The sequence below is a fragment of the Callorhinus ursinus genome, unplaced genomic scaffold (assembly GCF_003265705.2).
Source record: "Callorhinus ursinus isolate GAN/ISIS: 27379988/994484 unplaced genomic scaffold, GSC_fseal_2.0 scaffold5, whole genome shotgun sequence".
Taxonomy (NCBI): Eukaryota; Metazoa; Chordata; class Mammalia; order Carnivora; family Otariidae; genus Callorhinus; species Callorhinus ursinus.
Window position 1 is genome coordinate 78,955,952 of NW_027397067.1, and position 17,069 is coordinate 78,973,020.

General features: G+C 53.3%; 1 protein-coding gene across 2 annotated transcripts in view; it reads right to left on the reverse strand.

Annotated features, from left to right (window-relative positions):
* The window catches only part of COL22A1 (collagen type XXII alpha 1 chain), a 246,303-nt gene that overhangs the window by 206,116 nt on the left and 23,118 nt on the right, over positions 1-17,069 (reverse strand). For both annotated transcript variants that reach the window (XM_073893246.1, XM_073893247.1), the window contains exon 3: positions 16,040-16,606. In XM_073893246.1, coding sequence (XP_073749347.1) covers positions 16,040-16,606 — 567 coding nt within the window. The remainder of the gene's footprint in view (positions 1-16,039; positions 16,607-17,069) is intronic.

Sequence of the window (17,069 nt, forward strand, 5' to 3'; positions counted from 1 at the left end):
CCCCCACCAGAGCCTCCATCGTGCCAGGCACACACCCACAGCCTTGGTCCCACTCCTCAAAGGTCCTCAAAGGTCCTCTGAAGCCAAACCCAGGGAACACCAGTGGCCAGAGTGGAGCAGGAGCTTCTCAAACTGCAGTGTGTTTTACGGGACAGCTAGTCCTGGGGAGGATGGGGTATAGCTTCTTGTGCCGAGCTTTTCTCCCCAAAGCTTTGCCCTCTGACTTGGATGCAAAACCTCTGATCCAAATTTGCTGCTGGGGGCGATTTCATCAGTTCCCCAGGAAGAAACATCTCCTCAAGCTCCCCCTTCGCTGTCTCTGCTCTGTTCGTCCCCCGTAGGCAGTGAACAGAGACCTTATGTGTACGGCCGCCTCTGTCTTCTCAGACTCCGAGGCTAGTTTGCTCCATTCTAGAATTGAGTGCACACTCTTGACACCTGCCCTTCAGGGTCTTAACAGGGGTTACAGGAGAGAAAGTGCAGGAAGAGCCGAGTTCAGTGCTCAGGCCACCTCCGTCTCATGCAATGGCCATCTCGCTTCCCCTCCTGCCCGTTCTCACCACAGGACCTGGCGCTGAGGGGGGAACCTCACCTGCGCCGAGTCTGGGCTCAGTCACCCACAACCCTGAGCTTCTGCAGGATCCGAGGTCGAGGGCCACTCCCAGGGCTGCATGACAAGGTGAGGGTCCTAGGTGACAGGGCTGCTGAGCAGACCCACAGGTAAGGAAACAAAGCCTACTTGTTACCCCCATGGATTCTGAGCAGACAGAAATAGGAAAACAAAGGAGTGGCAAAATGCAAATTGATCATGTGAATCCAGGGGAGTTTTGAGAAGATATTTCACTCCATCCCATGGAGAGGAGACAAGACGTCCTGGAGGAAAGGGGTAGGAGGTAAGGGGCAGGGTGTGAAGGCCCGGGTTCTGGGGGCAACACTGGCCCTAAGTCACCCCGTGGCCAGGACATACGACCCTCCCCATGCAGTCCCAGGAAAACAGAATGAGCCCCAAATGCCTCCCCGCAGGGACATTCTGTGGTTCTCAGCAGAGATGGGCAAACAAGATAAGGTGCGATTTAATTTTCTCTAGTCACGGCCACATTCTCTCCATTAGCATGTGGTCTGGGATCAGACCTATCTGTGTCCAGACTCAGGGTCATGACCCCAGAATCAGAGCCCCAGTGGCCAAGGCAGTCCCCAGGGACAAGCAGGGCACCCTGGCTCAGCCCACTGCTTTGCCAGGCCCCAAATGCCTGTGGGAGCAGACGGCAAGCCTGGGGGCCCATTCACTGCGGCCCAGGTCGTGGGGCAGAAGCGGACCTGGCCAGCCCGGCTCCTCATGTGCTCCCACCCTCTCCCCAGAGGCTTGGTGGAGGTGGGTTCCCGGAATGGCCACCGGCTGCATTCCTGCAGGGGGAGCTTTGGTGAGGCTGCTGGGAAATCACAGCCAGATGTCAAAGAGGCACAGTCAGGCAGCCTTTCCACCATCCAGCTGGCGAAGGCACGGCTGTAACTGGAGGGGGGCTGGGGCCTGGGGACAGGGTAGGGACCCTGTCCACATGCTGTTCTTCTGTCCAGGAAACCCACTGGGGCTGCACCTCACATCACCTCTGTGGGTCTGCAGCTGGGGGTACCAGCCTGGGGTGGGGAACAGAGGGGTCACCTTGCCTGCAGTCCTGGGCTCTGCTGCACCTGCCATCCCCACTGCTGGAGAATGAAGCTGTGGGGGGACCTCCTAGTTGACCATGAACCCGCTGCCCAGCCCCTCCAGCCTCCGGTTCCTCACGAGAACATTACTATGTGCTGGACTTACCGTTCAACCCTTTACCCACATTTCCCACTTTTCAGCCAGACCCTCCACCCCCCGCCCCGCCCCTACATCCTCTTCTTAGGGAATGCCTACCCATCTGCCCATCTCTGCCTATTTCCCTCTGCACTATGCCTGCACTATGTTGCCACAGAGGACAGGGTCCCCTCAGTTTTTATGGCCGAATAATATTCCCTTGTAGTGAACACCACAGCCTCTTGTACCCATTCATCCATACGTGGATGCTTACACTGCTTCTACATCCCGGCTTTTGTAAATAATGCTGCAATGAACGAGGCAGGTAGTTTTCAGGTTACTGATTTCATCTCTTTTGGGTATGTTTGCAGAGGTGGAGCTGCCGGGTCATACGGGAATTCTGTCTTCAATATTATGAAGAACCTACATCCTGTATTCCCAGTGTCTGTGCCAGTTCACATTCCTACCAACAGCCCGCAAAGGTTCCCTTTCTCCACATCCTCGCCAACACTTGTTATTTCTAGTCTTTTCCAGAGCCATTCTGACAGATGTGAGATGGGATCTCATTCTGGTTTTCACTCATCATTTTTACGTGCTCATGTTTTAATGTTTTTTTTTTTCTTCTCCTGAGATAGAAGCTCCGTGTGAACAGGGCTGTGGAGGTCACATTAAGCCCCACACTCCTATAACCTGCAGCCAGAGTTTCCGGCTCCTGGGAAGCATTTAATCAGGATTTCCTGAACTGATGAAGAAAATCCTGTAGCAAAGCTATCAGATGGGTTTCTCATCCCCGTGTTTCGGATAAGAGCTCATGCGACTTCCCCAAGTTCGTATGGGTAGCAGAAAATAGTGACAGAGGACACGTGTCCAGTACCTGCTGTGGGCCAGGCACTGCTTGGAGCACCTTCTATGTAACCCGCTCAGGAAGAGGAGGGATTGTGTAGCCATTGTACAGATGGAGAAACCAAGCCCAGGGGTTACATAATCAGTAGGATGATGGATGGCAAACCCAGGACTTCAACTCTGGGCTTCCAGGAGCGGGTCAGCGAGGGAAGGGGGGAGAGAAAGAGAGAAAATCCCCAATAGCCCAGAGTTTTAACAGGTCCTCACTGCAGGTTTATTGGATCCCTCTTTCTTTGCTTTTCTGTTTTTTTTTTCCAGTGTTTAAAAATTAAAGTATAGTTGACAGAAAGCATTATATTAGTTTCAGGTGTACAACATAGTGATGTGACTTCTTTATACATTACAAAATGATCCCCACGAGAAGTGTAGTCACCATCTGTCACCGCACACGGTTATTACAATAATACTGACCATATTTCCTGTGGTGGACTGTTCATCCCCATGACTTATTGACTTTATAAACAGAAGCTGGTACCCCTTAATCCCCTCCACCCACTTCACCCAGCCCCCCACCCCCTCTGACCATCGGTCTGTTCTCTCCCCTGCACCTGTTCAAGCTCCTACACCAGGAGGTCAAAGCAGCCCATGGGGGCTCCACTCACTCCCCCCAACCTGCTCACCTATTTTCCTGTTGTATATAACAGCTCTGATGATAATAAATTATTTTTTATTAAAAAAATATTTTTTAGGTGGCGTAAGGCCCTTTGTGGCTTCCAATCAACAAACGTCTTGTGGACCATGGTGCCTTAGACTCCCCTGGGCCAGTCCCTGTTGCCCACCTCAGGACAATGGAATGTGCTGAACAGGTTGATTACCTGTTTGTTGCTGGAATAATCTGCTGCTGAGCCCACTTAGACGTTTCTAGCCGCCCCTCCCTGAATGTGGACTATGCGGTCACTCTCACACAAAGCAAGAAGGCTGGTGAGGAGCTGGTCTGCGTCCATCCCAACCCCCGCCAGCCAGGGTCCCTTTCCCTCCCATTCCTACCACCTCCTCAGCACAGGCACCTGGGCCTGGTATGACAGGTGGAGACTTCTGCAGTCCATTTTACCTCTAAGTGTGCAGAGAAATAGTGCTAAACAGCTGATTTTCACTTGCAAGGACTACGTTTCTGCATCAGGGACGCCAGGCATGAGGAGCTGGCTGGGGGCTCTGCCTCCTGCATCTTTACTCCCTAGTCCTGTGCCTTCTCGGGGCTCTGGCTGGTGCCTCTCCGAAGCAGAGGACGTGGAGACAGTGAGGACAAGGTCTACAGTCACTCAGGCCATACAATCTACAGACACGCACAGAATCTTTGCAATGTGTGTATGCAGGAGGTTTCTGCATACTATTTTCCAGATGAGGAAGCTGAGGGTAAGTCTTCTGCCCAAATGCACACAGTTGGTAAACAGCAGAGTGGTATGCATGTGTGTGTGTATGAGTGCGTGCACACACAGTGTGCCTCTGAGCGAGCATGTGTGTGGCCTCTTGTTTTAGTGTATGCATTTGTGTGGGGGAGAGGTGGGTGGATAAAACTCAAAGAAGACAGAGTCTATAATTATAAGGACAAAGACAGACATGTTTTACAGCAAAACAAGTCACCTAGAACATACTGCGCTGACAATGGATTTCCTTCGGTCTTCCAGTAAGTGTGAAGTTGTGTCAGAAACACTGCAATTCTAGTACTGTGTTGAACAATGGGCAGAAGACATGAACAGACACTTCTCCAAAGAAGACATACAAATGACTAACAGACACATGAAAAAATGTTCATCGTCATTAGCCATCAGGGAAACTCAAATCAAAACCACATCGAGATACCACCTTACACCAGGTAGAATGGCAAAAATGGACAGGGAAAGAAACAACAAATGTCGGAGAGGTTGTGGAGAAGGGGAACCCTCTTACACTGTTGGTGGGAATGCAAGTTGGTACAGCCGCTTTGGAAAACAGTGTGGAGGTGCCTCAGAAAATTAAAAATAGAGCTACCCCATGACTCAGCAATTGCACTTCTGGGCATTTACCCCAAAGACACAGATGTAGTGAAAAGAAAGGCCACATGCACCCCAATGTTCATAGCAGCAATGTCCACAATAGCCAAACTGTGGAAAGAGCCGAGAGGCCCTTCAGCAGATGAATGGATAAAGATGTGGTCCATATGTACAATGGAATATTACTCCGCCATCAGAAAGGATGAATACCCAGGTTTTACATCCACATGGATGGGACTGGAGGAGGTTATGCTAAGTGAAATAAGTCAAGCAGAGAAAGTCAATTTTCATATGGTTTCACTTATTTGTGGAACATCAGGAATAGCTTGGAGGACATTAGGAGAAGGAAGGGAAAAATGGGGGGGGGAATTGGAGGGGGAGACGAACCATGAGAGACTATGGAGTCCAGGAATCAAACTGAGGATGTTAGAGGGGAGAGGGGTGGGGAGATGGGTTAGCCTGGTGATGGGTATGAAGGAGGGCACGCACCGCATGGAGCACTGGGTGTTATACGAAAACAATGAATCGTGGATCACCACATCAAAAACCGATGATGTACTGTATGGTGACTAACATAACACAATAAAAAAATTACTAAGAAAAAGAACCATTGCAATTCATCAGCCGCATTTCTTGGAAAGCCCCTAGACATTGTGTAAGCCCCGTGTCCCACTTGCCCTCTGCCAAGTGTCAAGTAAGTTCAGCTAGAACAAGGTCAGCTGCAGGATGTGAGAGTCACTCAGAAATGCAGAATTTCTCCATGTCTTTAATTATATGGATGCATAGTCATAGAGACATATATATATATATATATGAACAGTGTATATGTACATACGCCTTTTGCAAGCAGTACCAATTTAGCTGTGGTCACTGTACTTTATCCCTAAATGAAAACCACCGTGTCAAACACGGAGCCCAACCTCCATGAGCTGGAATGCCTGGCATGATATGGTCCCAGTAAATGGGATGGCCACGCCCGTGTCATGCTTTATGTGGGATGGCACCAGGAAAGGATGCTGGGGCTGGCCTGAGGCCCTCCAGCCAGGCAGTGGCAAGGGGACGATGCTGATTCATATGTGACCCCAGGGCCCCGTCTGGTCCAGTTGGGACATGAATCCTTGTCTGAGGCCACGGAGGGAAGGAGGCTTTCTTAACGATCTCGGGTGAGCCCTCAAAATGACAAACAGAGGAGGCATCCACAACAGTGGCACACGGCGGGGGTAGTGTGATGGTGACCAAGACACAGGGAGAGGGGAGAGGGGCCCTCCAAGGGGAATCCCACCCACCCCACTCAGCACCCGAGGGGGAAACTGAGGCCCCCATAAAATATCCTACCCAGGGCCACAGAAGGGTTAGTGGCAGTGACGTCAGATTTCCAGCCATCATATCAGAACACACTGTCAGGGGTCAGCAAGCTTTTCTCTCAAGGGTCAGAGTGCAAACAGCCTTTGTGGGCAACGCGGCCTCTGTCACAACTACTTGGCTTGAGGCCATGGTGTGAACACAGCCACCCACAATATGTGAACAAGCGGACATGCCGTATTCCAACAAAACTCAATTTGAAAAACTGGTGTGTGGGCAGATATGGCCTGTGGGCTGTAGTCTGCTGTCCCCTGCATTTGATCCAGAAAGATCTTGAGTTCCTGAATAGGCCAGCGTCCTGCCCAGAGCTCGTGATCCGTGAACTTCGAGACTCTGCTGGACTCCCTTCCTGGACAGGGAGCTCAGATCCTGACATGTCAGGTTTGGGCACTCTGATTTTTGGCATGTTCTATTTCATATAGACTTGACATAATTAGTAAATATGATAACACAATACTAAGAACCACAATCAATTAGCTGCCAGATCGGTAATTTATCATCTAAGTTTTACAAAGAAATCAAGTCTCCGAGACATGAAGTCCCAGCCAAGGGGCCCCCAACTGGCAGGTAGCAGGGCTGGGATACCAGGCCAGCCCCTCTACCTCCGGTCAATGTCTCAGGATGCACAGACTGTGACTCCACTCTGGACGAGCCACAAAGGGGGCCTTTTATGTACATGTTTCCTCTGCTCTAGAGGGTAGGTAGCATGACTACTGTTTGCATTTTACAGGGAAATCTAAAGCTTCAGAAAGTAATCTGTCCAAACAGAGAAACCTGGATTTAACTCAGGCTCTTAGATCCCAATCCCTCTGCTAACCATGGAGGCTCTGAAGTCACAGCTCGTGAAGGAGAGAAGGCAGGATCTGAACCCAGGCCTTCCCTGAATGCTCGTCCTGGACTCTTCCCCTCCACCCTCAATCATGCCTTCTCACAGGGGCCACATCTCCAGGGAGGGGGCAGGGAGAGGGCAAAAACTGCTTCAATGGAGGGGGTGAGCAAGTCTAGGAGACCCACGGCCTTGGGCCCTCTAAAGCTCAAGCAGCATAGACAGCAAAGTATATTTATATTCTATTTCAGAGAAGGAGGCAGTTGGGGGGAAATGCAACGTTTATGTAGGGTCCTTCAGAGGGACATGACAAAAAAAATTGGTTGAGAAACACTGCCCTACGTGAAAGGTATTTAACTCAATCACCTTTCTGGAAAATAGTATATGCATGCATATTGTATGTAATTTACATATGCATATATAAATTATACACAGACATACCTGTATCTATGTGTATGTGTATATGGATGTATACACATCCACATATGTATATGTATGTGTATGCACGTGCCTGTATGTGCATGTATGTATGTGTGTGCACACATTTGTGTTTATGTGCATTCATGTGTGTGTGTGTGTATATGTGTATATAGTAAAAGCAAACACTCCATAGCAGGTGCTCAGGGCCACCCCTGAGCCAAGTGCTTCCCACGCCCCATTATATCCTCACAACACCCTACAAGGTAGAAGTGGTGCCAGGGCCCCCTTTGTATGGCCGCATATAAGGCCAGCACGAGGCTAGGAAGCTGAGGGTTGGGAAGCACAGCCGGGCATGCCAGGTGTCGGCTCGGGCGAGGCGTAACCACCTGACTGCACCTCACCGTTGATGCACACCTCTTGCAAGAAAGGCCTGCAGGAACATCAGTGCACGGGCACACGCAGAGTTCAGCACAAGGAAGACACTATTGCACCATCACGGGAAACCAGGAGCCAGAAGCAACGTGGGGGGGTGGTCCGTTCAGAGAGAGTGGAGGGTATGTGGGTTCGTGCCCCTCCCAGCGCAGCGGGACACACCACCCCGGGCCCCATGGAGGCTACAGGCAGAACATCTGGGTTTGACACAGGAGTTCCTCGGTTTTAGGAAAAGACAGGATTCGGGCAGGGACATGCTCCAAACAGCTCCCAGGGATCTGCTCCAGGCATGGGCCTGGCTGGGCACAGATGAGAGACAGTTCCTCTTTCCCTGATGTATGCCAATTACATAGAACTGATGGGTGGATTTCAGTTTTTCATCATTTTCAGTCACTGTCTTAATGAAATTCCCCAGCACATAATCAGAATTAAGTAACCCCGTTACTATTTCTAGGGGGTGAGCTCAATCAGAACAAGGTTTCCCAGGAGGAACTCTCAGTGACCCTTAGGCAAAGGGTGGGCCCGGCCCAAATTGCTTCTTGAGGCTGATGCAGTCCTGAGGGCCAAGCCACAGACATCCATGTGGCGGGTCCAAACCCACAGCTGATGCTGCCACAGACTCCTCCCGGGTCTTTGGGTCCACCCAGAGGACTAGCTGGATCTGGGGGCCACACACACATACACACACACACACACACGTTCCCAGGTGTGTGTGTGTGTGTGTGTGTGTGTCCTGACCTCACCACCAGTCTCTGGGCAGGCAGAGGGACATGGGGATGAAGGCAGATGTGTGCTCAGGAAGACCCGGTCACTGGGGACAAGGCCAGCAACAGGTGGTGCCTTCTTGGATGGCTAGAAGACTCAGGTTCAGAGGGAGATGGGGCCCAAAAAAATTCTCAGGCCGGACCTGCCACCCAGGCATGCCGACAGCCAGGCCCCAAGCCCTTCCCTTGGGCGTTATTGCTGGGTCTTCAAGGGGACAGATTATTCCAGGGGTCTGAGGTGGTCTCTGCTTCTGGCCAAGGAAAGACTCGTGGCTGGACTCCTTCTACTGCATAAACTTGGGAACGTGAAGCCAGCAAACTAAGCCTCAATTTCCACCTCCTGAAGCAGGGGATGACAACAGTCTCCTCTCACACTCCTCCCAGCACCCAGAGTGCCTGCCTACCCCAGGCCCTTGGCTTTCACCGCTGCCTCTGCCTGGAACTCGGGATGTGGACTGTTGCAGCTTGTCATCCCAAGCTCAACCCAATTCTTCACGAGGGGCCTCTGGAAATGTCACTCTAAAAGCAGGATCACAGATGTCTCATTCAAGGAGGAATCCTGTGCCTCAGAACAATGTGAGAGACCAGGGGATTGATTAAAATGTGTTGGAAAAAATAACCCAGTACTACAGAGGTTCCTTAAAACAGCCGCGGTTCCGTTAAAGGTCTACCCAGTCCACTCCCAATGACATCAGTAAGTTGTGTCATTTACCGACGATGCATTACAAAAAGAAAAAAAGGACACGTTTTCAAGTGAACCTAATAATTCCCTCATTTAGAAGGTGAAATTTCCTGTTGATGACCACAGTCCAGAGCAGAGCGAGCCCTCGATGGCCAGGGCACCCAGGCCGGGGCTGCCCCACACAGTGTCACAGCAGAGGAGGGCGTGCAGAGACCCTGGCCCCCCACACAGGGAGCGGAGCCTCAGAGGCCTGAACGGCTGCAGGGCACCCACTAATTAAACGCAGAGCTGGGGTGTAAATGCCGACCTTTTCCCAGCGAGAGCCACGGGTGAACAATAGAATTAATCTCCCTGCCACACGAAATAAGTCAGTCTCCCTCTGTCTCCCCCCTCCCCTCTCCCCCGTCGCTGCCATATTGGTAAATAGAACATCCAGCCGTCCAGACTTTCTCCGGAACAGCAACACAGCTAAGCACAAACACACCAGCAAGAGAAAGACAGTTGGAGAGAGGGTGCCCACGTGTCATACAACAAAGCACCACAGAGCACGGGAGAGGCCACTCGGCCCCAACCCGCGCCGGCATCTCAGCCTCGCTGTCCAAAAGCCAAAAGACAGAACCCAGGACAGTGCCTCTTGCTCGTGGGGCGAGAGGACCACCACTGGATGTCCCCAAAATAGAAGGAGGCGGAGGTCTCTCAGCCGTGGCCGGCTAGCATTCCACAGGCTCACCCCCGGCCACCCGATAAGCTATATAAAGGTTGTTTTGTGGCTACGACCGAGCCCGGGGTGGAGAAAGCTCTTAATTACAGCCAGAGCTCTGGGGTTGGGCCCCGTCGTCAACCTCCGCCCCATGCACTGCAGGAAGCCAGGCTGAGACTAAGTCCCCTGGGGACCTGGTCAGGCCACAGAGGCAGGACTTGATGCCATGACACATAGGCCCCTCCCTGCATGAGCCTGAGGCCGGGGGGACAGTGAGCCACATACCGTTAGCTTCATTCGTGGACTCAGCACACAGCCACCGGTCACCGTGTGAGCCAGGCCGGCGCAAGGCACCAGCACACTTCAGTATCAGAACTCCAAAGGACCGCAGAGGGGCAGATTGACGGGACCTACTCCCAGGCAGTGGGCGCTGAAGGGAGCGGACACCGGAACCCCTGCCGCCTGCCCCGCTGTGATCCCGGGCAATCCGTGTAGGCCATCTGGGACTCAGCACCATCCACAGACCAGGAGGATCCAGGAAACCCGTGTTGAGCACTTGTGGAGACATCACGGACATGGTGGGTTGAAAGACACTTCCTAAATATCCCAAGTTACCGGAAGGAACTCAGGACCTGGGTCAAACAACAGGGTTGAGCTCCCAGTGCTGTTCCTCGCCCGCTGGGCCGCCCTGGGGAGTGAGTTGAACCCAGTCGTCACTGACGCTCAGGTAATCCCAGGGCTAGCCGGCCCTGGGTGTCCCACACACAGACTCTGACAAAGGACGTAAGCACAGGCTAAGTCATAAATGGGCCAGAACAAATAAGGTAGTAGAACTAAGTATCCTGTTGGCAGCCATGTCCCAGGGGGTCGGATATGCAGCTGGAATTCTAATGGAGTTCTTAGCAGAGTGTTGAACAGAGGCACCTAGAAACCCTGAGGAAAAAAACCGTCCAGGTCCGCAGATGGCCCAGGGGCATTTGGACAGAGAAGTTTCTGCAACAGCCACCCCAAAGAAGCTCTGTCTGATCTCAGGCCCATTCCTGTTCCCACACTGCCCCCTCCTCAGCTCACCCAGTCACTTCCAGCTGGGCTTCCAGACCAGACCAGCCACGGCTCACAGCCCCCAATCCACCCTGCCTTAGGGCCCCGGGGGGCTCCTGCACCCCCACCCCAGACACAGGCCCCTCTCTTCCTGTGCACTGACCTGGGGTTCTGCTTCCCCTCGGAAGGGCAGCCCTGGCGAGCCTGCTGTCCCTCAGAGCTGCCCCTCCACCCTTCTGCAGCCAAGCGCCGGATGGAAAAGCATGGGCTCTGGATGCAACTGGACCTCAGCTCGTCAGGAGCAGCATCAAAGGAAAGAGCTGTTGGGGGGGGGGCGGGGCCTCACATGTGGACTCGTATGTAACAGTAAAATTTCTAGCAGCCACATTTGAAAAGGTAGAAGAACCAGGTGAGATTAATTTTACTACTATATTGTATGTATCCCCAAATCTCCCAAATATTCACATTTAAATACGTAATCAATAGAAAAGATATTCGTGAAACGCTTTGTCATTCTGTCTACAAAAGCCAGCATGCATAGTCCTGTGGCACTTCTCGGTTAGGACCAGCACCTGACTGATCAAGATCCCCCTGTGCTGGCCAGCGCAGGTCTGGGACTATTGGCTCCCTGTGTGCAGAATTCAGCATCGACACCACCTCGCAGGGCTGGGTGGGGAGCAGGGCGAGAGTGGGATGCAAAGTGTTGTCAACATTTGGTGCTCAGAGAACAGCAAACCTCCTGGTTCTGCTCACGCCAGTGGAGCTCGGTCAGGGTCCTGCTCCTCTGCACCTGCCCACCCCCCCGACGAGGCAGCCTGATTCAGCCCATTCCAGCCAGCCTGCCTTTTGCAGACCCTCATCAACCTTCAGAGTCTAACCATTTGTCTCTGCTCGTCAATATATAGATAAGTTCAATATTTCAATTCACGTTGGGTATGATTTCAGGTTTGCAGAATATTCTGAACCTTTGCATTTGGAAGGGGCTAGGGCATTGCCTAGGTACCTCTAATGCGTACAACACAACGGCAAGCACAGAATGAACCCCAGGTTCCCAACCTTGATCTCCTCTAAACGACATTTAGGCGGCTCCTTTACACCCCAGGCTCTGTTCCGGGCACTCGGAAACCGCAAGGAACAGACTTTGCCCTCGTGAAGCTTGTTCTTGTGTGTGAAGGCAGACCCCAGGCAGATAAACTACCAGACATGTGAAACTGCAGGTGGTAACCAGGGTCCACATTCCATCGTGTAATTAGCTGCCACGTTCCTGCTGCCTCGAGTAGACAAAAGCTTCTTGAGGACAAAAAGAATGTCAGATCCCTCACTGCATCCTGGGAACTGGGCATGGACCCCAGCAGGGGAATCACTTGGTGTGAGGTTGCTGAATGAACGAATGAATGAATGAATGAACGAACGAACGAACGATTACTACAATGCTCTGCTGGGTTGCTGAAGATTGTATGAATGAATGATTTGATCGAATCCAATGACTGCTACAACGTACACCCGTTGAATGAATGTATGAGTAGGTCAGATCGAACTGAATGACTGCTACACCAAAAACCCCACATTGTTCGTCTGTGATTTTCCAGATCATCAATATGAGGCCCCAGTTCAGAAGAGCTCCTGTCTGGGTTCCAAAGTCACCCAAAGATCTCTCCTGTGTGTGCAGGGACTTCTGGTCATGTCGATTTTGTGATGCTCCTTGATTTAATCTTACTAGATATATTTCAGCATGTTACTGTTAGCTATTTTATTTTGTTTTGCTTTCTTTCTAATTGAAGCAATTGTAAGGGGATTTTGTTTCATTTGTCACCAGAATCAAGCAGGCCCCTAGTCAGCTTACAGCTGTATTTACAAAAACGAATTCCCTTTAGACGACTGAGCATAACTTACATCTTACATCTATTTAGGTTTTCGGAGGAGCCTGGCTACTGTGAGTTTTCTTAATGTTATCATGGCGGACATGTGGTGTGCCCGGCTGGCTGGCATCTGGTTCCCCTTCTCTTGGTTGCAGCCCCCAGTGTCCCTGCGTGGGTCAGTGGTGCTGGTGACTAGGACGGGGCCATGTGGTTTCCGCCCCAAACAGTCAGCTTCTTTCCACTCCCAAGCCACAGTGTTGGTCTGGGGAGAGCTGCAGGCTCACGCTTGTCCATTAGACTGAATCCGGGCCCGCGGGGCCGTGGTCTCATCCCTCTTGGCCCTAAGGTTCACCACAGATAGCCCCAGTGTGGCCTCCCACACCTGTTCTCGCTTCCTCTGCCCTCCCACCCTGGGAGGCTGGCCCCTGGGATGACATCACTTGGCCCCTTGCGAGATGGTGTCACACAGGCTTGGGCCAGGGGAGGAAGGGAGACGGGGGGGAGGGGAGAGAGGGCAGGTGCTTCCTTCCTGCTCCCTCTAGGCCACCACTGAGGCAGCAGCTGTCCTCCATGAGGTGACTCCAGCCCCCTGCCCATCTTACAGGGCTCTGGGCACACTTCCACCCTTGCCATCAGCCTGCTTCTTCTGCTGCCCGTTCCTGGGGGCTCAGTATCGCTCAACGACCTCAGCCGTCTCTCGACAGAGCCTTCATCAACACCTCTGCAAGGGACCATCCATGCAGGGACCCAGACACACAAGCCTGCCAAGAACAGACTTAACGCCAAGGAGAAACCCAGACACGGAAGGAGTGGAACGAGCCCTGGTCTCCTCATTCAAGCCCGCCTGACCTCTGACCTTTCTGTCGTGTGTGATACGAATCTGCAGTTGCGTCCTCTATGGCCTGTGATGGAAAGCACTGTCCCTGACTCAGAACTAAGGTCAGTAAGGGCGCCGCCTCAGTGCGGGGTACAGTGGGATGAGGCCAGCACGTGGAGGCTGAAGGCCTGGATTCCGTCCCCAGCCCTGCCCTTCTGTGAACTGGGCAGCACATCTTAGTGACTTCACCTCCCGGGGGCCATTCCCACCATTCCCAGAACCATGCCCTGGGCACAGAAATTCTTCAAAATTGAGCTTCTGCCTGGCCAGCGTCCAGAACCTGTCTGAACCAAGGCTGCCAGTGGGCAGGGTCTAGAGGAGTCCTGCTTCCCAGCGCCCTGCATCAAGGTGTTCTGGGATCACAGCAGGTGCACACGCTCCTGAGCCACCACGTCGGACTTCTGCCTCCTGGCTGGGCCTGGGGCCCGGTGTCCGGCTCTCATCAGCCCGGAGGCCAATCCTGAGCCCTGGCCCTCCCAGGCTGTCTCTCCTGCCTTCCTGCCCTCTCCCGTCTTGGCTGCAGCAGCCCGATGGCCTACTGCTGAAGGCCTAGCAGCTGCCCTTCCCAGGAGCTCAGCACGCTGCATGCTCATATCCATGAGGAAATCACCATAATCTATGTGATTGTAATGAGGGTCAAGTGAAAGTTCACGGCCGATGCCTCGTACACTACTGGATTGCTTTCCTTCACTTAGCACTCAGGGCAATTTCCTCACGTGTGGAACAGGGGTTAGCCCTCAGTGCTCCATCTAACCCAGCACTGTTTGTTCTCTGCATTTCTCCAGCAGTCCCATAAAGGGTCTCCGTGTGTCCTGCTGTCCTGCCAGCATTCCATTCTCACAGATCTGACGGCGTCACACCCCTGCACGAAACCCTCCCACACCTCACCTTAGCACACAAGCCCTCCTTTATTGAGAGCCTGACAATCATACAAAGCCACCAACCCCAGACCCTTCCTTGACCGCAGCCCCAGGGCTCCATTACACTTCCCTGACTGTGTCATGCCATCCCTCAATCCCTCATCCTATGGCTCAGGCATGTCCTTCTAAAGGGTCTAAGCACCACCTCCTCCAGGAAGCCCTCTGTCATTCTCAAGGTCATCACTGAACACAACCACAGTAGGACCCCATGAGACTCTGCAGCACCTTTATTAAGGTCATCCCCACAGTATTACATCCCTTTTTATGTGTCTTTTTCGCCATCTAGACTATGAACACTCCAAGAGCAGGAGTTTTGTCTGATCTTTTTCCACAGGCCCAGAAATCAGCACAAAGCCACACAAAAACTAGATCCCCAATAAGTATGTATGAGTAAGTAAGTGGAAGTAGAGATTAAGTGAGCCAAGGGAGAAGAGTCACAGAGCGGTACAGAACCCAAGGGCGTCAGGTGTCAGACACAGTTTAGCTGTTTTCTCCCAGGGCTGCAAGCCAGGCCCATCCCTGGGCCCAGGCCCCTGCTGCTTGCCAAGTCACGCCCAGCCGCTCCCACCGCCTGCCACAACCTCAAGGCTTCCCTGTCCCCGGCAAGCTGTGACCCTCTGAGCTTCTCCCACCCGAGGAGGCTCAGTCCCCAGAAGTAGTCGGCAAGACAGAGGCTGAGACCCTGCTCCCAGCCCCCACCTGCTGGTCCTGGGGAGGGGTGCCACCAAACACTGCTCATGACCCAGGAAGGACAAATGTCACCCCAGTGAAGCAGGCAGAACAGAAGTTGGACACGGACTGATGCACAAAAACCCACTTCACCTTTGTTGTCCTGTGCAGGAGGCTGTCCTGAGAATGACCCAACAGGGGTCTTGGAGGTCAGCCTTCAGGGTCAGGAGCCCAGGGGCCCTCAGCTCCCTGCCTGCTGCCCAACCCCCCTCATCGCCCATCCCCAGCCACAGTCAACAGATTCCAGACCACCTCGGGTTATCTCAGAGGGCACCAGGTCAACAGCACTTGGCCTCTGGGATAAGCTGGGCCTGACCATCTCCAAACGGCTGATTGGGGATCACAGCTACAGTCCAGAAGCCTGCCTGTGCCTACTTCCTTAGACCACCTGTCCCTGCAGTCTGTTGGAAGAAGAAAGGGGCCTGATATATTTCACCTGCCATGAGCTTTAGGCAGGGCTTTGGAACTGGCTCTGACTCGAACAGCCCTGCAGGTGAGATAGGTTCCCACCACAGAAACCGAGATGGGACTCCCAGGCACTGAACCCGCTCCAGGTCTCTTCGGGGTGGCTGAGGCCGAGAACCCAGCCCTCTTTAATTTCCTTCCCGCCTGCGCCCTGGAGGCGGAGCCTGGGAAGGACCAGTTGTGCGCCCTGCTGGGTACAGGCTGGCCTGGTTTTCCGCTTTCCTCGGTTACTGAGCCCCGGCCCCGGTGCTCTCTGGCGCAGCTCGGGGACTCCCCACTGCTCCGGCCCCACGCCCTGCGCACACTCACTTTCACACAGGCGGCGCCTCAGCTTGCCACGGATCTTGTCGATGGCGTTGAAGTCGGACACGTGGAAGACGTGGGCGGACTTGGGCTCCGAGGCGATCTCCTCCAGCTCCTCCTTGAGCGCCGCCCCGACGCCCACGGCAAAGATGCGGATGCCCGCGTGGTGGGCGGCGGCCGCGGCGTCCAGCACCAGGTCCTGGCTGCGGCCGTCGGTCAGGAGGATGGCCACCTGCTTGAAGGCGTGGTCCCCCGGGCGGCCGCCAGCCTGCGGGGAGAAGCTGTGGCGTGTGATGAAGCGCAGCGCGTCGCCCGTGTTGGTGTTCCCGCCGTGGTAGGCCAGGTGCCGTGCCGCCGCCTTGACCGCCTCCCGCGAGCCGAACAGGCCCAGCTCGAAGGCCGTGGTGGGCTGGTCGCTGTAGCGCACGACCCCCACGCGGGTGCGGTCGGGGCCCACCTCGAAGGTGTCCACCAGGTTGGCCACCCACTGCCGGACCTTCTCAAAGTCCTCCTTGCCCACGCTGGAGGAGGTGTCCAAGAGGAAGACCAGGTCGTAGTGGACAGTCTTGCAACCTGCAGGGGGCAGGGAGGAGAGGAAGGGCGACTTGGGGCAAACGGATTGGGAAAGGTCACACTGGCTGGGGGCCTTAAAGGTCCGAACCTGGCTTTCTGAACTGGCTTATGATGATGAATGTCCCCAAGGTTGCTGTGAGGTCCAGCTGCCAATACGTGTTCTTGCATAAAAAGGGTTAACGTTCATGGAACACCACTCTTTATCAGTTTCTTCAATAGTTTTTATTTTGGTTACCAAGTGACTTGTTTTTTAAACCTACTGCAAATAACGCATGCTCATTTCAGAAAAGGCAATCGAAAAATGTTTTAAATGCTTATGTCTCCATCTACAGAGAGGTCATGCTGTTAACCCACACTGTATAGACCTAATTATTTTCTATTTCCGTATAGTTACTAATGCACGTGGGACTGTACCAGACTCGCTGATACATAGCTGTTTTCTCCACATCTGGCAATATATGCT